This window comes from Amphiprion ocellaris, chromosome 9 (genome assembly GCF_022539595.1).
Source record: "Amphiprion ocellaris isolate individual 3 ecotype Okinawa chromosome 9, ASM2253959v1, whole genome shotgun sequence".
In the NCBI taxonomy this organism is placed as follows: domain Eukaryota; kingdom Metazoa; phylum Chordata; class Actinopteri; family Pomacentridae; genus Amphiprion; species Amphiprion ocellaris.
The window spans coordinates 11599972-11623312 of record NC_072774.1 but is presented as its reverse complement, the minus strand read 5'-3'; the positions used below and the strand labels follow the sequence as shown (position 1 = coordinate 11623312).

Below are 23341 nucleotides of genomic sequence, written 5' to 3'. Positions count from 1 at the left end.
TGTTGTTGAAGTTGAAGGTGACGTTGGTGAGCTGCTGAACCTGATAAATACTGTAGAGGATCCCACCCAGAGTGTGTGTTTGATTGTTGTAATGCTATTTTTGTGAGGACAGTTAGGCTCATGCGTTCTGCAAGGGAGTGTCCTCACAAAGATAGGAGTACAAATGTGTGCATGAGCAAGAATGAATCTGAAAGAGCGACTGAGGTCCAGAGTCAGCGAGTGAAGGTGGAGAACAAACTGTCTTCAGCACACAGTTTACGATTTATTCTCAGGTGAACATCACCGCCCACAGAGAAATGTTTTGTTGGTGTGTCATTTTGTGGTCATTTTGTGTCTCTGATCACTGCCATTCCTTCATGATCCTTCATTCTGAATTTGTTATCAGTATATAGCTAGTTTTGTGGTTTTATGTGAGACTAGGAACAAAGAATGTGTGTCTGTTTGTGGTAAATTAGTGTCTCATTGAGGTGATTTTGTGTCTTTTGGGGGTTGTTTTGTGTCTTTTTCTTGTCATTTTGTGTCTCCATGAGGTCAGTTTTCTGTTTATATATTCCTTTTGCATGTCTTTGCGTTGATTTTGTGCCTTTTTGTGCTCGTCGTATCCCTCTGTGTTAATTTTTCGTCTGTTTGTAGTTGGTTTGTGTCCTTTGTGTTATTTGTAACAGAGTATTTTTACTTCGTGTTGTTTTCTGTTTGTGCTGACTTACCTTTAACACATTAAAAGATAAAAATCAGCTTAATCATCAGATTCATTTACTGTCTGAAGGCTTCATGTTTTTACATTTATTTTTCATGCTTGTTTTGTGTCCTGTGTCTGTCACTTCGATCACTTCGGTGCACTTTGAGTTTCTCTGATTATTTTGTTGTTCAGATACCAGATGACAGTAAAAGGGACTATCTGGTTAATCGGTGACAGGACTCTGCGCAGCTGCAGGATCAGCAGCTGGATGACGCTCCGCCCTGCAGCTGCACATCTGTCCATTGAGACACATTGAAACACAACCGAGAAAGGTGTCCTGGGGTCGTCAAAATAAAAGCATAAAATATCCTTCTAAAGCAAAGGAGGTGAAAAAATCCTAAGAAAAATAAATATAAACGAAAATGTAAAGTGAAAGCAAATAAATTCTTAAAAGCAAACCAGCAAAATAATATGTCAATTAAATTAATACCATTAAAAATAATAAATATAAGTTAAAGAAAATAAATGTCAGCTTTAAAACATAACAAAACCCATAGAAATAATATGTAAATTATATAACATTAAGTTTTTTTTTTTTTTTTACTCCACTGTGCTGGTAACTTTACTAAAGTAGGAGTTTTCCTATTTGTATTGGAGTATTTCTATGTTGATGTATTGATACTTTTGCTGAATTAAAAGTTTTCATACTTGTAATAGAGTGTTTTCACTCTGTTGTACTTTTCTAAAGTGAAGCAGGAATTTTCAAACTTGTAATGAAGTATTTGTACTTTGCTGTATTGGTACTTTTACTGAAGTAGATTTTTTTGCTTGCAATGTATTTTTGCTATGCTGAATTGTACTGAAGTGAAGTAAAAGTTTTCATACTTGTACTGAAGTATTTTCACTCTGTTGTACTTTACTAAAGTGAAGCAGGAGTTTTCAAACTTGTAATGAAGTATTTGTACTTTCCTGTAATGGTACTTTTGCTGAAGTAGAAGCTTAAATACTTGCAAATGAGTGCTTTTATTTTGCTGTATTGGCACTTTTACTGAAGTAGATTTTTTACTTGCAATGTATTTTTGCTATGCTGTATTCTACAGAAGTGACATAGAAATTTCATACTTGTACTGGAGTATTTGTACTCTGCTGTGTTGTACTGAAATGAAGCAGAAGTTTTCATACTTGTACTGGAGTATTTTCACTCTGTTGTACTTTACTAAAGTGAAGCAGGAGTTTTCAAAGTTGTAATGAAGTAGTTGTACTTTTCTGTATTGTTCCTTTTACTGAAGTAGAATTTTTTACTTGCAAAGTGTTTTTGCTATGCTGTATTTTACAGAAGTGACATTAAAGTTTCATACTTGTACTATAGTAGGTGTTCTCTGCCATGTTGTACTGAAGTGAAGTAGAAGTTTTCATACTTGTCCTGAAGTTTTTGTATTCTGCTATATTTAACTGAAGGGAAGTAGAAGTTTTCAAATGTGTAATGAAGTATTTTTACTTTTCTGCAATGGTGTTTTTACTAAAGTAGATTTTTTACTTGCAATGTATTTTTGCTATTCTGTATTTCATAGAAGTGCTATAAAAGGTTCATACTTGTACTACAGTATTTGTACTTTACTGTGTTTAACTGAAGTGAAGTAGACGTTTTCATACTTGTACTGGAGTATTTGTACTGTGCTATATCGCACTACAATGAAGTATAAGTTTTCATACTTGTACTGGAGTACTTGTACTGTGCTGTATTGTACTGAAGTGAAGGATCTTCCTTTCCTGCAGTTAGACGCAGACAGCCTGTTGGTTTCACAGACTTTTATTGTGAAACCGGAACTCCGCTGTGTGTTGGTGAGCTTGACAGCAGGAGGATCAGCTGATGGGAACTGACTCACCACTTCCCGGACTGCATGAAAAAAAACAGCGATCTGCTGTCAGCTGAAAGAACAACTAAAGAGAAGTTCGTCTGTTTGTGCTGAAGCTGCGAGCAGGTAGGACAAACCTTCAGAGAACGTTCCCGGAACATTTATGAAAACACTCTCCAGTTAGACTTTAGTGTGACTAACGCCGTTCAGGAGTTTTCTTCACGTTGTTTAGATTCATGTGATCAGAGCGTGATTCTGTCAGCAGAAATGTTTCGATGAAAATATGAAAACTACGGTGGCCGAGAGGTGCAAACCAAATTTACATAATGCAAAACACTTTTACAATCTCCAAGACGAATTTACAAGCGACAAAACACTTTTACAAGTCCAAAAACACTTTTACAAATCTAAAAACACTTTTACATAATTCAAAACACTTTTACAACCTCCAAGACAAATTTACAAGCGACAAAACACTTTTACAAGTTCGAAAACACTTTTTTTTTTTTTTTTTTTACATATTTTATTTATAATTTGTTTTCAGACAATTACAACACAATCAAAGAACACCCAACAGTTGCCAGTACAAAAGAAAAAAAAAACAAAACAAAAATTAGATTAAAAAGATAATCTTCATATATAAATATAGAAATGTACATAAACACACATATAAAACATGTAAAAATAAATACAGAGTTGATCAGTCCAGGCCATACTAAGGGGAAGTAGGGATCAGCTACGAAGCCGGGAAACCAGCGTGACTGCAGGAACCGGAGGGGCAAGGGAGAATAAAGTCCACATAAATCCAAGCAGTGTAATCACGCATCAGGCACGATGTTTGCGACAAAAGAATCAGAACTGAGGCATAGGATTGTCTTTTCTAATACATGCAATGAAAGGTCCCCAGATCTTAAAAAACATAGACTGGGCACCTGCCAGGGTATAACGAACTTCTTCGAGATATATACATGAAACCATATCGTTTAGCCATCTGTTAACACAAGGGGGAGAGGATGACTTCCACTCCCGCAGGATGACCCGTTTTGCCACAACCAGACCGAGTGCAAAGGCTTTCTGAAATGCTTTAGGAAAAGTCAAAATCTGTTCAGAACAGCCAAGTATCACAGAAAGACCGTTAGGGAGGAGTTGCCTGTTATATATCTCGCTATAAAAATGGAAAATACTGTCCCAGAAAATCCTGAGCTTAGGGCAGGCCCAAAAGAGGTGGCCAAGCGTCCCATCAGCAGACTTGCATCTATCACAGGTGGGAGATACAGTGGGAAATATACTATTCAGTTTGGTCTTAGAAAAGTGAAGGCGGTGAATGACTTTAAACTGAATGAGTTGGAGTCTAGCATTGATGGAGCAATGCTTCACCCTGCCCAAAGCAATCGACCACAGCTCATCTGAGATGTCTTCACCAATATCATTAATCCAAGCTTCTTTAATATGAGAGGAGGGGGCTTCAGGGCGAAAAACATCAACAAAATGGGAAATCAAATGCTTTGAAGTAGGGGACCCAGTCAGAAGTACATAGAAGTTGTGTTGATTGGGCATAGATTCGAATTGATGAAATGACTGTCTGACAAAGTCTCTAATTTGGAAGTATCGAAATAAATGACTAGAGGGGAGATACAAGTTCGAAAACACTTTTACAAGTCCGAAAACACTTTTACAAAGCCAAATGTAACCGGAAAGGGAATGTCCCAACTCCGGGTTTGAACCGGAAGTGACGACGAGGAGCGGCTAATGCAACGGACAACGAGCGGGTGATGTTTTGCCCGTTTTGTGGGGAACATATAAACCGATTGACGCGGTTTTGTTTTTCGTGTGGTCGGTCTTTAGAGTGTTTAAATGGCGCAGATCAGACCGACAGAGTGCATTAGCCGCTCCTCGTCGTCACTTCCGCTTCAGCCCCGGAGTTGGGACATTCCCTTTCCGGTTACATTTGGCTTTGTAAAAGTGTTTTCGGACTTGTAAAAGTGTTTTGTCGCTTGTAAATTTGTCTTGGAGGTTGTAAAAGTGTTTTGCATTATGTAAATTTGGTTTGCACCTCTCGGCCACCGTAGAAAACCAAAAGTTTCAGAATTTTGTTTCTGCGGGTTAGAAGCTGATTGAAAGTAAAGAAAACTCTGGATTCTTATCTGACAGGCAGAGAAACAAACTGTTCAGACTGATGCTGACACGTGGAGTTAAACAGTTATGCCAGTCATGTTTTCATGTGTGTCTCAGGTGATTCATTGTTATGACAGTGTAGTTGTCATTTTCCTTAAAAACAAACTTTATTGTATCTTTAAGGACAATTTACCAGTCGTTTCAGACAAATGTCGTCATTTGACTTTTGTCAATTTGGACAAATCTTGAGTCACTTTGGACATATTGTGAACCATGTTAGACAAAATCATATAATTTAGAACAAAGTTTGACTTATTATAGATACATTTCAAGCCATTTTAAACCAATTCTATCATCCTGGACACATCTACAGTTAAAATAGTAAAATTTTTAGTCATTATGGACAACTGATTCAGTGATTGTAAAGAACAACTTTTAGAATCAGTGGTCGAGTGATTTGGTTCTTTCAGGACCAATGGACAGATTCTAAATGTAGAATAAATCAAAATAGAACTTTATTAATCATGCTGGAACGTCCTGTGCCAGATGTTGCTCAGAACATATTACAATAACGTGAGAATAAATGCAGTGACAAATAGAAAACAAATATAATAAAAGTACAATATATGAGAAAAATAAAGATAAGGGAGAAAAAATTCAACCAGAATAGAAAAGTGATTTAATAATGCAGAATTTGTGAATTGCATCATTTCAAGTTGTATTTTGAAGTCAGTTAATTGTGCAGCATGATGTGTGTTTGATGTGTGCAGCTCGGCAGGTTAGAATGTGGTGTTGGTCATGTTGTGTTGTGGCTCGAGGTCTGTTAGGATTGTTGTTTGATTTCTCCTACTTGGACGAAGCTGGTGGAAGGTTACATCCTGGATGCAAACAGCTTTTATTTGGGAACTACAGCAACACAGGCTCTCAAAAAGTCGTAACATTACCCAAAGAGATCCAAAGAAACCACAAATGAGACTCAACACTTTAAAAAGAGTCAGAAACCATCAAAAAATGAGGTGGATAAATCAAATCGTAAAAGACTGAATAGAGAGAGACAACAGCAACCACAGGAGAAGAAAGTTGCAAAATGACAACAAAGAAACGCAAAACAGCCACAAAGAGACACAAAATAACCACAAAGAAACACAAAATAACGATAAAGAAACACAATGCAACCACAAAGAGATACAAAATGGCTACAAATAGATACAAAACAACCGGAAATTAACACAAAATGACCACAAATAAGCACAAAATAGGCCACAAAGTGACACAAAATGACAACAAGAAGACACAAAATGACCATGAAGAAACACAACGTGACAACAAAGGTTCTCAAAACAGCCACAAAATGACCAGAAAAGACACAAAAAGACCACAAAGAGACACAGATATATCTGCTTGTTTTCAGTCTTTTGTGTTTCTCTGAATTTTAATTTGAAAAGGTATTGGTGCCTGTTGTTTCCTTATTAACTGTGATGTTGTGGTTGTACATCTGGTGATGAGCGGCCATCTTGAATGTCGCTGTTAGTTTAGCTAACTGTCGCTAACGGCTAGCTGCTGCAGATTTAAATCATTGAAACTGACTGCAATAAAAGATGTGAATGAGTCTCACTGTAGCTCCTACCAAAAGACACTTTCAGCTCATTTAATCTTGTTTTTTGATTGACTGATGTTTTTATTCATCCTTTTCCTGCCTTCATAACTGTAAATATGTGAACCACAGCCAGCAGGTCTGCTGCGTGTTCAGCCTTTAGTTGTGTGTTTGCAGTTCTTATCTGCAGCGTCTGTTCCTGCTATCAAACTCAGTCACATGATTCACAGCTCTGTGTGCATCAGAGGCATCTTTTGTTGGCTTCACTATGAACTCAACTGTAAAACCAGCAGAGATAAAAAGCAAGAAATTAACACAAAGGGAAAGAAAAAAAGTGGAAATGGAAAGGTGGAACACCCAAAAAGAGACACACACTGAGATTCGGTTCAGCGTTAGAACAAAACGATACACATGTAGTACAGTGATGATTTGTTCTGCTTTTACAGTTTCTGGGTGGAAAATGAGTCATTGTGGGGATTTTTAAAGGCCTTTTGGGGGGGATTTTGGTGATCAGAAAGCTAAAGTCATGGTGATTTTCTTGAGTTCAGGGGACCATGAAGTGCAGCGAGCCGCGGTGCCTCCGAGCTGAGAGCTGATTCCAGATGTTTCCAGCTGTGTTGCTCTTCTGTCCTCACACGCTCTGGTCCTCTGAGGGACTCCATGGTCATTTTCAAAAAGAGTCAGAAGCCAACAAAAATTGAGGTGGATAGGTCAAATAGAAAAAGACTGCCTAGGAAGAGACAAGAACAACCACAGGAGAAGAAGAATTACTGTGAAAAGATGCAAAATGACAGCAAAGAAACACAAAGCGGCTGCAAAGAGACACAAAACAACCACAAAGAGACACAAAACAGCCACAAAGAGACACAAACAACCACAATGAGACACAAACAACCACAATGAGACACAAAACAGCCACAAAGAGACGCAAAACAACCACAGAGAGACACAAAACAGTCACAAGATGACACAAAACAGCTACAAACAGACATAAACCATTCACAAAGAGACACAAAACAGCCACAACGAGACACAAAACAGTAACAAGATGAGACAAAACAGCCACAGAGACACAAAACAGCCACAGAGACTCAAAATGACCACAAAGAGACACAAACAGCCACAAAGAGACCCAAAACAACCACAAAGAGACACAAAACAACCACAAAGAGACACATAATAACCACAAAGAGACACAAACAGCCACAAAGAGACATCAAACAACCACAAAGAGACACAAAACAGCCACAAGGAGACACCAAACAACCACAAAGAGACACAAAACAGCCACAAAGAGACACAAAACAGTAACAAGATGAGACAAAACAGCCACAGAGACTCAAAATGACCACAAAGAGACCCAAAACAACCACAAAGAGACACAAAACAACCACAAAGAGACACAAAACAACCACAAAGAGACACAAAACAGCCACAAAGAGACACAAAACAGCCACAAAGAGACACAAACAGCCACAAAGAGACACAAAACAACCACAAAGAGACACAAAACAGTAACAAGATGAGACAAAACAGCCACAGAGACACAAAACAGCCACAGAGACTCAAAATGACCACAAAGAGACACAAACAGCCACAAAGAGACCCAAAACAACCACAAAGAGACACAAAACAACCACAAAGAGACACATAATAACCACAAAGAGACACAAAACAGCCACAAAGAGACACAAAACAACCACAAAGAGACACAAAACAACCACAAAGAGACACAAAACAGCCCCCAGATGTTTCCAGCTGTGTTGTTCCTCTGTCCTACAGACTCTGGTGCTCTGAGGGACTCCATGGTGGGCCTGCCGTCGCACAGTAAAGATGTCCTCCTCCGTCCTGCGCCCTCCTAGGGAGGCGGCGGCGCTGCAGGTCAACTCGGCCACCGTTCCCGCTCTGGAGATCAAACTGGGAGCTCTGGCGGTGCTGCTGTCCGTCACGCTGCTGTTCGGCTTCGCTCCGCTTTGCATCGTCCGGGGGGCTGGACGCTGCAGCGTGGATCCAGGTACTGAGGTTTAGTCTAGCAGACATGTTGATGCACAGTCAGACTCGTGTCCTAAGTCACATGTTGAAGAGACTCGATGCTGCTGAAGTGACAGAAAGAAGGAAAGCAGTAAAACACACCTTCAGCCCTGGGCAGGTCTACGTTATCATTTGTGGACATTTTATTCATATCTTTTCGATTTTATTTCATATTTTCATTCAGATTAATAGGATTATCACATTTTTCATTAATACTTTGGTCCGTTGCATTTATATTTTTCAACATTTTACTCCTATTTATTTGACATTTTGTTAGTATGGTGGACATTCTATAATTTTTTTTTGACATTTTATTAATTTCTCTGAACATTTTGTCAATGTATTTGGACATTTTTTGAAAAATACTTAACACATTTTAAAAACATTCTATTGTAGTTTTTTGGGCTTTTGCCATATTTTTGAGCATTATATTTATATTTTTGGACAAATCACTAATATTTCTTGACATGTTTTTCTAATTTTTGACATCAAAAAAGTTATTAACATTTATTCATATTGTGGGAGTCATTTACTTTATTTATTTTTTTTAACATTTCTTGTGCTCAGAGCATGTTTTTTTTCACATTTTTGAGCATTTCATTGAAGTTTTTGGACATTTTATTCTATTTTATGCCCTTTTTGATAAACATTGTGGGCATTTGATTAATATTTTTTAATGCTTCATTAATTTTTCTGGGGATTTTATTTATATTATTGACCATTTTATTAATATATTTGGACAGTAATTTATATTTTGGGGTCTTTTATTAACATTCTGGGCATTTCATTATTATTTTTGGATGTTTCATTAATCTTTCTTGGCATTTTATTTTTATTATTGAACATTTTATTAACATTTTTGGACAGTAATTTATATTTGGGGCCTTTTATTAACATTCTGGGCATTTTCATTTTTCATCATTTTTGTACATTTAAAAAAATATTTATAGATGTTTTATTCAGATTTTTGTACACTTTATTTAATAATTTTTGACATATATATATATTTCTGGAGATTTTTTCATCCATTTTTATTCAATTATTTGTAAAATAAACACTCAAAGTAATTACACTTTACGTTTTCTGACTTCTGTCATTCTAGCTGCACAGATTTCCAAGTTCTCTCTCCTTCATGGTTGTGTTGTTTCCACTGAGCTGCTGGACTTTCTGTTGCAGTGAAAAATGAGTCCACAGTGAGTGAAAATGTGTCGGTAGCAGCACAGATGTTCAGCTGTCTGTAGAGTAAAGCAGCTTAATGTTCTCGGGTTCCAGATGTGCGTCGGCTGCTGCTCAGTCTGATGAGCTGTTTTGCTGGAGGTGTTTTCTTTGCCACCTGCCTGCTGGACCTGCTGCCAGATTACCTGCAGGGCATCAGTGAGGCCTTCAGCAACGCCGGCATCACGGTGAGACAAACACCAACCACACAACATGGACTCACCTCACCACACTGACACACACATTCATGTAGTACAACGTTTTATTCATACTCTTGGCCATTTTATAGATATTTTTGGACATTTCAAGAATATTTTTGACATTTTATTGAATTTTTTTGAGAGGGAGGTGGTCAAGTTTTGGAGAATTTTATGAATATTAAATATATTTTTGGCCATTTCATTAATATATGTATTTTTTTTAAGTTATGTGTGTTATTATGTTATTTAATTAAATAATAATATTATGATGTTGTTCATTTTTCCAAACATTTTATTGTAGTGGGTTTTTTTTGCGCTTTTACCATATTTTTGAGCATTTCATTAATATATTTTGACATTTTTATCAATGTTTTTGAACATTTTATTCACATTTGTGGATATTTTTAACAGTGTCAATAATATTTGGGAATTTAATTAAATATCAATATTATGATATTATTCATTTTTCAAAACATTTTATTCTAGTGTTTTGTGGTTTTACCATATTTTTGAGCATTTTGTTATTATATTTAGACATTTATTAAATATTTGTATTAATAATTTTGACATTTCTAGCAATATTTTTGAACATTTTATTCACATTTGTGAATATTTTTCACAGTTTCAATAATATATGGGGATTTAATTAAATATTAATGTTATGATCCTCTTCTTGTTCTATTTTTCTGTTTTACTAAGTCTTCTACTTTTACTTGTTCCTCTTCTACTACCACTTCTTCTTCTACTAATCCTTCTACTAATTCTTCTTCTGCTATACTTTTCTTTCTTTTGTTTTCTTTTGTTCTTGTACTAATTCTTCTTTTTCTTCTTCTTCCTCTTGTTCTTATATTAATTCCTCTTCTTCTACTAGTTCTTCTTGTTGTTGCACTAATTCTTCTACTAATTCTTCCTTTTTTCTTCTACTAATTCTTCTTGTACTAATTCTTCTTCTTCTTCTTCTTCTACTAATTCTTCTTCTTGTACCAATTCTTCTTCTAGTACTAATTCTTTGTTTTGTATAAATTCTTCTTCTACCACGTTTTCATCTACTACTGTAATTCTTCCTCTTGTTCTTGTGCTAATTCTTCTTCCTCTTCTTCTTCTACAGCTGCATTTCCCTCTGCCGGAGTTCATCGTGGCGATGGGCTTCTTCCTGGTCCTGGTCCTGGAGCAGATCGTCTTGGCCTTCAAGGATCGGTCGTCTTCCCAGCAGGAGGAGCGTCGCACTCTGCTGGTCGACTCCAGCATCCAGCGCCGCCGCCGGAGCTCTGCAGACTCCGACGGTCACATCCACGTGGACCTGAGCTCACAGTCGGCCCTGCGCGCCTTCATCCTGGTGTTCTCGCTGTCGCTGCACTCGGTGTTCGAGGGCCTGGCGGTGGGGCTGCTGGAGAACGCCGGGGACGTTCTTGAGATTTGCCTGGCGATGATGATCCACAAGAGCATCGTGTCGTTCAGCCTGACCGTGAAACTGTCGCAGGGCCGGCTGCGGCGCTCAGCGGTGGCCGGCTGCCTGCTGCTGTTCGCCACCATGTCGCCGCTGGGCATCGCCGTGGGCATCGCCCTCACGGAGACTAAGACGTCGCTGCAGCACCAGCTGGCCCGCTGCGCTCTGGAGGGGCTGGCGGGGGGAACCTTCTTCTACATCACCTTCATGGAGATCCTGCCGCACGAGCTGGCCAACCCCGCCAACCGCATCCCCAAGGTGGCCATGCTGCTGGTGGGCTTCGCCGTGGTCACCGCCGTGCTCTTCATCAAACTGTAACCGTGACAACGCCCACGTCGACAAACTCTTGTTTTAATTTTTTATCGCCAATATATTTTTAGATTCATCACATGTTCTAAAAAATAATTCACAGAAATGAGAAGGTGCACCAAAGTCAGCCTGGAACTCTTATTAAATGCAAATGATATATTTTTAATCTGTATTTTTGATGGCAAAAAGAAGAGAATGGCACACCTTCACGTCCTGAAGTCCACTTTTTATTTAAAATTTTATTTTTCAAATTCATTTGAACAATTTTTGACCTTCCTGAGGCATTTCCCACCATTTCTTTTGGCATTTTGGACAATTTTGAGTTATTTTAGACAAATTCTGAGTAATTTTGTACCATTTTTGAGTAATTTTAGATATTTTTTAAAAATTAATTTGGAAAATTCTTGAGTCATTTCAATCTTTTGGAGGCATTTTGCATTATTTTTGAGGCATTTTGGACAATTTGTGAGGTATTTTGAACAGATTTTTTTAAAAAATTTGTTTTAGAAAAATATATTTTGGAGCATTTTTCAGCCCTTTGGGGCAGTTCTGAGTCATTTTGGACAATTTTTAAGCTACTCTTGACCATTTTGAGCCCTTTTGGACTGTTCTGAGACACTTCAGACAATTTCTGAGTATTTATTGGACTTGGTCAAAGCTGCTGATTGGCTGAAAAGTATCTCTGTGGATCTGCACTCAATTGCTCTTCCTTAATGACTCAGATGTGGGTCACAGTGTGGCACAATCTGAGTCTGAACTTTTAAGAGCTGAATCTGAATCGTGGAAACTGATTGTTGACAGTTGAATTTTCAGTGAGTACCAAATATATTTTCCAAAACTTGAGACCAAAACGTGTCCAAAAACAATTAAAAATTGTCCAAAATGACTCAGTTTCTCCACAAAATTATACGACTGAATTCAGTTTCAAACAATTACATTTAACTTCTAGTTTACTGGATTTCAGTTCCAACTTATTCAGTTTAGATTCAGATCTTATTTACAATAAATTAAGTTGAAAAATTCAAATATAAATGATTCAGTTTTCAGTGACACATGTTTCTGCCCATGTTGTTCTTCATTACTGGTAGGGCTGCAACAAGTAATCGATTACTTATCATCAATTAAACTATTCTCCAATTCATTAAATGGATATTTTTACACTACTATTACATCTATACATTTTACCTTTTTTAGCACAACAACTGACACCTATTTTCACCCGTGATGCTGATCTGCTGATTATTTATTTGAATATATTCATTGTTTTGTCTCTAAAATAGCACCAGATGATGTAAATGTCCATCACAGTGCTGTAAAGCTAAAGGAGATGTCTTCTCCACTTCTTTTGTTCAATCATTAGTCAGAAACTCAGTAAAATTAATTGCCAGCTGCTTTTTCTACAGACTATAATCAGTTAGACTATTTTTTATATATAAAGACATTGTAAATTCTGTGATTGCAGCTTCTTAAATGTGAATATCTTCTGATTTCTTTCCTCCTCTATGACAGTAAACTGAATATCTTTGGTCAAAACAAGACATTTGAGGAAACACTGATTCACATTATATTGACACTGTGAGTGAACAGCTGATCGATTTGTTCAGAGAATAAAACTTCCCCTCCTCGCTGGGATCTCTCAGCAGTATTATCTGTCAATTTCCTGGAAATAATACAATTTAAACTTTTAAACTTCTTGAAAATCCAAAACCAGACTCTGACCCTGCAGCTTTACAAATAAAACTGTTTTCCTAATAAAACAACCACATTTCTAATAAATTTGCTTGAGTATCAGCTGTTTCCACGGCGATGTAATCTGCCTCACAGCACAGCTTCCTTTAGTTTGTTTTGTATAGAAGAGCTACAAGGACTGAGGCATTAGAAATGACTGAAATTTAGGAGTTACTTGAAGGTTAAAAAATGTCTGAGTGGAGAAGCTAAAATGAGCTAATAACAGCTGTGAGTGGTGAAGAGTTCAGAGTTCAGCTCAGCTTCAGGTTTCAGATGTGAATCTGTGACCTGAATTCATTTCAGAGGAAGAAACTGGAATCCCAGCGAGCTGCTTGTTGTCATTCCTGCAGGACTTGATGGACTCGGACTGATGATGGATGCTGAGGCGTTGCTATGACGACAGCCAGGTGTTTGTGTCCTCTGCTGTGTGTTTCTGTGATTATTCCACCAAAATCTGTTTCATGACTGCAGGATCTGAAACATGTTTTGTACTGTGATGATTTGCTAGAGAAAAAAAAATACTAAAATAACGTGTCACAACTGTAAGAGAATATAAACATTTTCAAGAAGAAGACTCTTTAATTTGTTTGTTTTAAAATAAGAATTGTTGCTGCTGTGCAGAAATGTTGAAATGATGCAAAAAGTCTCATAATTAACATAAAAATATGAATATTTCAATAACCCAAAGAGAAGTTGCTGCTTGTTTACACATTTTAACCAGTAAGGTTCTGAGTGCTTCATTTCTTAAATCTGTCATGTAAAACTGATTTATTTACTGAACATCTTGAACTTGAACTACATCCTTTCACTTCACTCTTAATAAGTTCTCAAACAACCCAAGTTAGACACACAATGAACACAAACAAGACACAAAACAAGACCACAAAGAAACACAAAACAATCACAAAGACAAAATAGCTACAAAGAGACACAAAATTAAAACACAAACCCACCAAGAAAGACGCAAAACTAGCCCATAAAGACACAAAGCAATCACAAACAGACACAAACTGTGAACAAAGACACACATAACATAACAAATACATGCAAAACAACTATAAAGAGCACAAAATCAACAAAGTAAGACACAAAAAGGACAGAAAACCACCAACATAAAACATATTATAGGCTTGAAGAGACAAAAAAATCCCACCAAAATAAAACTGAAGACAGCCAGAAAATTATCAAAAACACATGTAAACACACCAAAATAGATGCAAACAGGCATGAAAAGACACCAGACCTTAAAAATAAAGGACAAAATCGCCACAAACACACGAAAATCCACAAAACTGAGATGTAAAACAGCAATTAAGAGATACAAAACCACTTGAATCAAAGACAAAATCATCAACAAGAGATGCAAATCTGCTGTATCCAGCTGAGTCTGCAGCAGCTGGATGTGCAGCAGCTGGATGTGCAGCAGCTGGATGTGCAGCAGCTGTATCTGCCTGCAGGCGGCGCTCTCCTTCTTTGAGGCAGCGATCATAGCTGCTCAGTGTCTGACAAGATGACTCACTCCGCCAGAAGAATCGCTGACTGGTGGGTGTTGACGCTGCGCCGTGTTCTCGTTTGACCTCACAGTCCCACCAGTTACCATGGAGACCAGGCTGTACACACCTCAAGCCATCCTGGACCGACAGGGAGTTCAATCAATCAGAGAACTCAGGGACATCTTAACACATTTAAAGACTCTTCGGCGCAAGCTGGCTGGTGTTGGCGGTGCTCATAAATCGGTGCGGAGTGAGCGCTCCTCGCTCTCCGCCTCTCTGCTGAAAATCGTTCCACTACGTCAAGTCGTCCCGTCCGCTCGGTGAAGATGTCTGCGACGGGTTCAGGCGGCTGCGGACCCGGACCCGGACCCACCTCGGGCACCGGCTCCGGGGCTTCAAACCCCCGAAAGTTCAGCGAGAAGATTGCGCTGCACACCCAGCGGCAGGCCGAGGAGACAGCCGCCTTCCAGGAGGTCATGATGGACATCACCTCGACTAGGGTGAGTCTGAGACGGAGGCAGGAGGAGGAGAGCTGCCCGGAGGAGCGGAGGCCTCGCCTGGGCTTGTCAAGCTCCGAGATAACGTTATCTGCTGGCGCTGCCCGGCGCTCCGCTTGGATTTGGAGCTTTTCTCGTGAATAAGACGTGAACACGACGCAGTGTGCAGTTATTTTGGGATGTTGAGTGTGAGCGGGACATGTTGTCGCCTCTTGTTGTCCATTTCCGATACGTCGTTAGCGTAGTTAGCCTCGTTAGCTCGCTGGGCTAACTTGGCTTGTTTACTATGTTACGTCGCTGTCACCCTGCTAGCGCCGAGAGGACGTCCCGCCGAATTCCGCTCATAAATCTGGCACTTTAACTTGGCGTTACTTAACAACATGTATATTTAACAAACAGAACACAAACTAGTATATCATGCGAATTGTGTAGCCCTGGTAAATTCGGCATTAAGTTCATGACTGAGCTAACTTTAAAAACTACCCCTCCTTTTCTAGTGGCTCTAATAACGAAAGATGTGATTCTTGTTTTTTAATAGCACCTTAACCATTTCGAATAATAAGTGTATATTCCGGCCTCATTCATCAGGTGTAGGTCCTTGTCTGGATTCCTGACTTTAATTTGTGATTTTTGTGATTGAATCTGGCTGACGGTGTCGGCATGCTCGCTACGACGTTTTAATGGAGGAGTTCTGCTCAGCTATCTTAATCGTAGCCCGTTATCTTACATTAACAGCCAGCTAACTGTGTAAATGTGAAGGAATCGCCCATTTTCTGAGTGAATTTTCACTAACACAGAGCGGATGTTGGCTAAGTTACTATCAGCTGCACCAGAGTGCGTTGGTTTCTAGCTCCTTTCTGTAAAAACACAAACTTGAGCCCATTGTAATGTGTTTCAGTCATTTTTAGCATCAATCAGATGTGTTAGGTAAACTGAGTGTCCACTTGTAAAAAAGTAAGTTGGTCTATGGTGTTGGTTTTACTGTCTTAGTCTCTAATGTAGAAAATGTGAGGCTGAAAGTTAGACAGGTTTACTGCTGATTCTGCTGATTTAATTGCCATTTCAATGATTTTCTTCTTAAATTTAGAGATGCATTTGCAAGTAAGGCTACAGCTAAGGATCATTGTCAGTTATTTTCTGGATTAATTAATTAGTTGTTTGGTCTTTAAAATGTCAGAAAATGGTGAATGATGTGAATCAGTGTATCAGTGTTTCCTAAAACCCATTACAACAAAATTGTCCAAAGATATTAAGTTTCTCTTTAAAATACTCAAACTGATCACTGATTATCACAATATTAAGCAATTAAATTAGGAATTTATTCATCTAATTAACTATTTGATTAATTGTTGCAGCTCTAGTCTCAAGAGTTGCTGCTTCTTTTTTAATTTTATCCCATATCGTCAGGAATTAGTTGGTTTTGGTTTTCTGAAGACTTAATTTTCAGCTCAAATCTGTAAAAATAACTAATGTTTTTGCTGTGCTTGATGTTGTGTTTCAGCCAACATGAAACATGTAATGCTGGTGTCCTGGCCCAGTTAAATCAGGGGAATAAAAATAAACTGAGTCTAAACATCATTTGAAGCCCCCCTCTTTAGCTGCTGTTGTTATTTATCCTGCCGCAGTGGAGTGAGAGTTATTTTAAGGATGTTATGTTGCAGCACAGACGGTCTCAGGTGTGATGCTGTCGTCTTGTGTTGCTCAGGTGCTTTATTAAGTCCAGCAGCGTCGGACCAGTCACAGCCTTGGGTTTGCTTCAGCTCGTCTTGCGTGATTAGCTGCCGTCTGCCTCCCAAACACAGATGTGACTTCAGGCGAGAGCGCTGTCACTGCTCAGACAGCTCACACAAGGCTCCTCGCTCATCTGGATTATTGTTACTGAGTTCAGTGTCATGTATTTTTATCTCTGGCTCCAGGGTTGAGCGTTAACACAGTACAGTATGAGATCATTTTGCAGCATTTGCACCATCTCTGGATGTGTTAGACCATCATGAGGCGCTCTGTAATGCTGTGATTTTTGGATTTTTGCAAGAACCAGTGAATGTTTGCAGATTTTCTCAGTCTTCTGTGATGGCAAATACAATTTTTTTTTAGGTTTTGCTCTGTTAGTCAGACAAAAACAACATGTTACAAATGTCTCCACAGACTATTTCTCTTTCGATTTATAGTCAGAAAACCTAACTTTAACTGCTGAGTAGAAAAAAATAGCTGGCTGTAGCCCTAATTGATGTCACAGTACAAAATGAGGGTTTTGTTCATATTGTTTACCAATTTATAAAGCACGATTTAAGTGTTGATAGTCAGTCAAAAAGGTTTAACCATCTAAACTTCAAGCAGTTTCTGGTGTTTTTTTGCTCCTGTCACATTTTTCCTCACTTTGGGCTCATTTTTCACTGTAATGTGAAGTACTGCGCCTTTGTGGAAACAGAACAATCATGGCTAGAGAGAGAAAAACTCTGAAATGGCTTCTGTGCAGAATGACACGGTTACAATGACAGAAATCAGAATAAAGAAAGAATGAAAGTTGATTTGTTTAAAATTATTTATTTTACAGAGATTAAAAATCCTGGAATCAACATGTCCAACGTTTTTCAAAGTGGAAATAAATGCAACAAGCGGCTACAATATTTGTACTAGTATTACCTCAATAAGCTCTATTGCACTACTGCCAATTCACAAGTTGGTTTTTATATATTTTATGGTACTTTGTTTCATTTATTTATTTTGATAGTTTTTTAAATGTAGGGTGCTATTACAAAGGTGGAAGAGAAACATCTTTTTGGTACCTCTGAATGTCTGGGATATATAGAGAAATTGACAATAAAAATGTTCTATTCTGTTCTATAGATATTTAACATTTACATTTTTTATTATTTTTAATACACTTCTGTGGAAACACATCCTGCAGTTCACCTTAAAACGTTGATTTTTGTTTCACGTAACTGTTGGTCACATCTGAGAAAAAGTAGCTTCATGGTTGTGTCAAGAAGCTCCGAATTTTTTGTTTTTCACAGAATCTCATTAGAGCAAACTGTTAATTTTTGGTAAATTTTTAAATTTGATCCCATGATTTTAAGCTGAAAAGCCTTTAATGTTAAGTGAGTTCGCACACACAAGAAATTTGACGTGGTGTGTAGAGTTACATTACTCAGCAACAACAACAGACAGTAAAAGACGAAATATACAAATCTAAATCTGACAATTTCTAAATAAAAATGCTATAAGATGTATATGAATATGTGTATTGAATTTTATGTTTACATTTGCAAATGAGAGATTGTCTTATGCCCTGTGCACTAATTTGCATAAATGTCAAAGTGAAATAAAAATCTGTGTATTTTAGATGGCTAGTCTAAACAGAAGACAAGTTATGGAAAATAACTGACCACGTCGTGTTCGGATTTTTAACTTGTCCTCTTTCAGTAGGTCAAACTCGAGCTACTTGCATGTAAATTCAATTAAAATCAATTACAACAGTCATAATTGGAATTTGAGAAATCTAAAAGCGAAAACTGGCTAAAATGTTGCAGATAACATGCAGAATGAGACGTACTGTCTAAAAGTAAGTGTAAAAAAAGACAGAAATTTGCTTAACCAGGGTAATGAGTACTATTTAAATTACAATAATCCACATTGTTATTAAGGTATTGCACATGAGGTTGAAACATTGTCCATGTATTGGATGTTGGATGTCACAGATGAGTAGTTTGGAAAGTTAAAAATTATCTTTTTTTTGCAGTTTCTGGCTGATATCCAGTGTAATTTGGATTTACTTATTCTTTTAAAGATAAATTGCCTTTCAGCAGGTTTGGCTCTCTCAGCTCTTTCTTTAGTTTAGTGTTTTTTATTCTTAATTTCCCATCAGCAAGTTCATCTAGTTTGACTCCTAAAACGAGGACGTTTTTCCTGGTTAAACAGGAGTTCATGTTGGTATTTCTTGGGTGTGGTGATCACATAATGTAACACGGTTTGATGCGTATTTTGATTAACGCTTAAAGTATTTCTTAAAGGAAACAAGTCGGACTTTATCTGATCAGAGAGGAAGCCTTGGTGTTGACTTGCAGCACTGACCGTGCTGCAGACAGTCGGATTTCACTCTGCAGCGCCGCTCATGAATGTGTGAAATGTGAAATGATTTGTGTTTTAGTCGTGAGCTGTGCGACCGTGTCTCTCATACGCTTCAGTTCGTTTCAGTTTCACATGGCAGAAAGGCGACGTGATGCTGCTTTTGATTTTGCGTCACAGTTTCTTTCCTTTTACTGTCTGTAAAAAGACACATTTTCTGATTCGGACATCATTTATCTTTTTTTTTCGTCAAAATTTACATTTATTTTCATGTGATTTTACTAGATATCATCAGCATTTTATCACAATAATAATATTAACAGTTTAAATTTTTTTTTTACAATTTTTCATGCTTAATATAAATTATTTTTCTTCCAAATAACCTTAAATTGTCTATAAAAGTTTGTGAATTTAAATGCAGTATTTTTATGGTGAAATATGGTAAAATAATGATTTACTCTTTGAGAAAACATTTTTTAACACTTTCAACCCTGGTAAATATTTGTAAAAGAACATTTCTTGCTAATTTAAATATGCTAAAAACGGTGTATTTTATGGTCAAAATTGTAAAAGAATTGATTTCTATTTGTAAAAATAGAGATTTTTGATGTGGACATTATTTACAGTTTTGGCCTGTGTTGTTTTTTTTTATTGTTAACATCTAAATAATTGTTGTTTTCTGTGATTTTAACAGGTGTTATCATTAATTTAACAAAGCAAGCAAAAATAATTACAGCTTAAAGACTTTAAACGGCATTTTAAAGCTGAAAAATTCACTTTGACTGTGAGAATTATGTTGGATACCACATGAGGTTGGTGTCTAGTGAGTCGGTACAGAGAGATGTAGTGTTTGAATCCACCGAAATTTTAATTTGGGAATAAATTTGTTTTCTATTTTTTATGCTGTTTAATGACATGTTAAAGTTTGATGTCAGTGTGACCGTTCTGCATCTCCGTTTGTGTTCCTCGGGTGCTGATTTGACCATAAACACTGTTGACTGGTTCTATTTTTTTATATTGTCGCCTCAAAAATACTATAAAATACTGTGTGTAACAGTACTGATTTGATTTCAAAAAACAAAGTGCATCAGAGAGAAACTGTATATAGACACAGAACAGCTTTAACACGGAGCTGCTCACAGTGACACACACTAATACACACTGACACAAAGTAACACAAAGCAACACACAAAAACACACAGCAACAGCGACATGCTGAAACACAGTAACACAAAGCAACACACAGAAAACACAGTGATACGCATGCAGCGACACAGTGACAAACAGCAACGCACATCTACACAAAGCTACACAGATACAACAATGCAAAGCAACACATAGCATGCATGTAACACACACAAAACGTACAGCACCTAGGCGACACACAGCAATATACATTAACACACAGACACACACTGACACACAGGTACACACAGCAACACACAAACGCTCAGCAGGCGCACACCGACACATAAAACACGCAGCAATGCACACTGACGCAGTGACGAGCAGCAACACACAAACACATAGGTGTGCACATAAAACACAGACATACATAAAATACACACATTCCAGCACTGACACACAAGTACACACACGATACACATTAAACACACACCAATACACAACAAAACACAACGACGCAAAGCAAACGTATAGAAAAAACATTTTAATACAGTGTAGTTCAGCTCCATGCAGCCAAACAGAAGAAGACTAAACCGATGTTTGGTTCATATCTGGTTTGTTGTAGTCAAAGTGTTTCCTGATGACAACATTTGATGTAACTACACAAACAAAACACCACCACCAGCCACAATTGGTTAACATCACGCCGCCTGCATCACATGTCTAGTTTTGCCTGAAATATAGAACAAATATATTCAGTGATGTGGACAGAGAAAAGCAGAAGATCTGGACTCTGACTGGAAGCAGAGTTTTAAATGATGACCTGTAATTATCTCCAGTCTCAGACTCTGTACTGAGGAGAGACGCTCTGGTGGCGTTCCAGAGGTTGAATCAGATTTAAATCGACCTGGATAGTTTCTATTTTCATCATGCCATGTATGATGACAATAAAGCCATTCTAATTCTAATAAAATAAAGCCACACCGAGTCACAGTTTCAGCCTTTATATCCTTTGATTTTTTTAAGTTTAAATTCAAACTGATTAACAGTGTGTGTGGACGGTTTTGCATCATTAGCCAGATGAAGCTGCCGATTCAGTTTTTTTTTAATGCAACATTAACAACTCGATATTACGACTGTGTGAATCAATGGAGCCATTCAGCTCCAGTTTTAGCTTCCACGGTGCTGCTTTATTTACGACGGCTTCACTCAGTGTTACACTGATAGCATCAAACTCCAAAGAATTCTGTTTAAGTTCTGCTAACAAGACTGAAATATTTGTTTGTGGGATTACAGCTCCGGACAGACAATTTGAAAGAAAATTGGTCTCTGGATTCCCCAAACCTCCCTAATAAAATAGCTATTTGTCCACATGATGTGTGAAACCATTATTATTAGAGGAGAAGTGGTGTCACATTGAGACCTTTTGTCAATCCGCCCAAACAACATGGTCATAGGACTGATTTTCGAGCCACATTCAGGATCGAAAGAATGTTTGGCAGCTGGAAGGAAGCTTATTTTCACATTTATTTCTTAGAAAAAATAAATCGACATTTTATTGGTAACTTTGAATGACCTTATTTGTTCTATAATTCTATTAACCCTCTAGACCCCAAATTAAAAAAAAAAAAATCTCCAAAATGATGCCATTCATCAGCCACAAACTGTAAAAACAGCAGAACATTGTCAGATTTTCAACTCTACAAGCCATTCTGTTGGAAAACTTAACCAACACTCTGCTTTAAATTGTGATATTGCATCAAAATCACTTAATTCTGCAGGTTTCATTTAAAAACTTGCAAAATGAAGTGTTTAACCAGATTCTGTAAGAGACTAAAAATTGTGAGCTTCGTGACGCAACCATGAAGCCATGACTGACTCAGCTGTGACCAAGAGTAACGTGACAAAACTTCTAAGAGAGAAAGGAGACAAGTGCATTACACATCATTAAAAAAATTCCCCAGAAACAACCTGTCTGTTCAAACAAAATTCTGTAAAAAAAACAAAAAACAAAAACAAAAAAAACCCTACAAATTCTGAGCACCTTGAAGCCACTGTGAAGCCATGACTGACTCAGCTGTGACCAACAGTCATGTCACAAAAACTGCGATTGTTTCAGTTTGTCAGGTGAACTGCAGGCTGTGTTTACTCAGAGCAGAGAGGCCAGTTGCAATACATGTCATTTATAAAATAGATAAATAAAGCTTTTGCTCTAACTAGTTTCAGTGAGCTCCTTGTTGCAGCTGTGACCAACAGTCACGTGACAAAAATTCAGTGGCTTTTTGGCAGAACTGGACTGAAGTATAAAGACTAATTAAAACTAAAAATGTAAATACAAGGGGTCCTCGGTTTACGACGTCCTCGACCTACGGCATTTTGTTATTATGTCAGAACTGGTTACATGGAACTAGTTTGCCAGCGGAGCGGACAATTACGTCGTTACGGGACGCTGTAAGACGGCTTTGTTTACATTCTCTGGTTGTACGCCACCTTGGATTGTGCTACATTAACTAACTTTATGCCCTTCATTATGGCTCCCAAGCGTAAGTCAGACTCTTCTGATGGCAGTGCTTCGAAGAAAAGGAAAGCCATCTGCCACGTGTGCCATCTTCACTGCAACGTAAAAGCTGCAGTTATCCAACTAGTTAAACCCGTGTTTGCAAAATGAATTGTGAGTAGTAGCAAACTTGACTTCTTTACTGTGGCTCTTGATACACATTAAAGAGTAAAAACTGCAACAAAACAGAATAAAACATAATAACATGTAAATAAATCCTTTTAACTTAACCAGTGAATCCAAAAATGAAGTTAATTACTTACGACATTGCTTCTGTGGCATTTACAGAGTAGAGAAAATCACGCACGGGTGTAAAGCTAAACATCAAGATAGCGGACAGGAAGTGACTGTCAACAGACAACTTCAAAATAAAGGCTTTCTCAAAATTAAAGTACGTTGATAATTCTGTCTTAAGGGCAACACACATTAG

General features: G+C 37.7%; 2 protein-coding genes across 4 annotated transcripts in view; both read left to right on the top strand.

Moving 5' to 3' along the window:
• Positions 1–2502: 2502 nt before the first annotated feature.
• On the top strand, positions 2503–13746 carry LOC111568271 (zinc transporter ZIP1). The gene is made up of 4 exons (XM_023269844.3): positions 2503–2661; positions 8027–8258; positions 9548–9678; positions 10799–13746. Exons 2-4 carry the CDS (start codon positions 8078–8080, stop codon positions 11453–11455), a joined length of 969 nt encoding a protein of 322 aa, XP_023125612.1. The 5' UTR covers positions 2503–2661; positions 8027–8077; the 3' UTR covers positions 11456–13746.
• Positions 13747–14929: 1183 nt separating this feature from the next.
• The window catches only part of LOC111568265 (CREB-regulated transcription coactivator 2), a 47496-nt gene continuing 39084 nt past the window's right edge, over positions 14930–23341 (top strand). For 2 of the 3 annotated variants that reach the window (XM_023269836.3, XM_023269835.3), the window contains exon 1: positions 14933–15167. In XM_023269836.3, coding sequence (XP_023125604.1) covers positions 14994–15167 — 174 coding nt within the window. In that variant the 5' untranslated portion in view covers positions 14933–14993. Of the gene's footprint in view, positions 15168–23341 lie in introns of all 3 variants that reach the window. The other variant, XM_035947943.2, reaches the window with a different exon arrangement.

What these genes read in the sequence shown, in the direction of transcription:
- LOC111568271 (XM_023269844.3), top strand. Translation starts at nt 8,078, where the DNA reads ATGTCCTCCTCCGTCCTGCGCCCTCCTAGGGAGGCGGCGGCGCTGCAG. An exon ending in ACGCTGCAGCGTGGATCCAG is followed by an intron (nt 8,259 to 9,547) that starts GTACTGAGGTTT and finishes CTCGGGTTCCAG; the next exon opens with ATGTGCGTCGGCTGCTGCTC. An exon ending in TCAGCAACGCCGGCATCACG is followed by an intron (nt 9,679 to 10,798) that starts GTGAGACAAACA and finishes CTTCTTCTACAG; the next exon opens with CTGCATTTCCCTCTGCCGGA.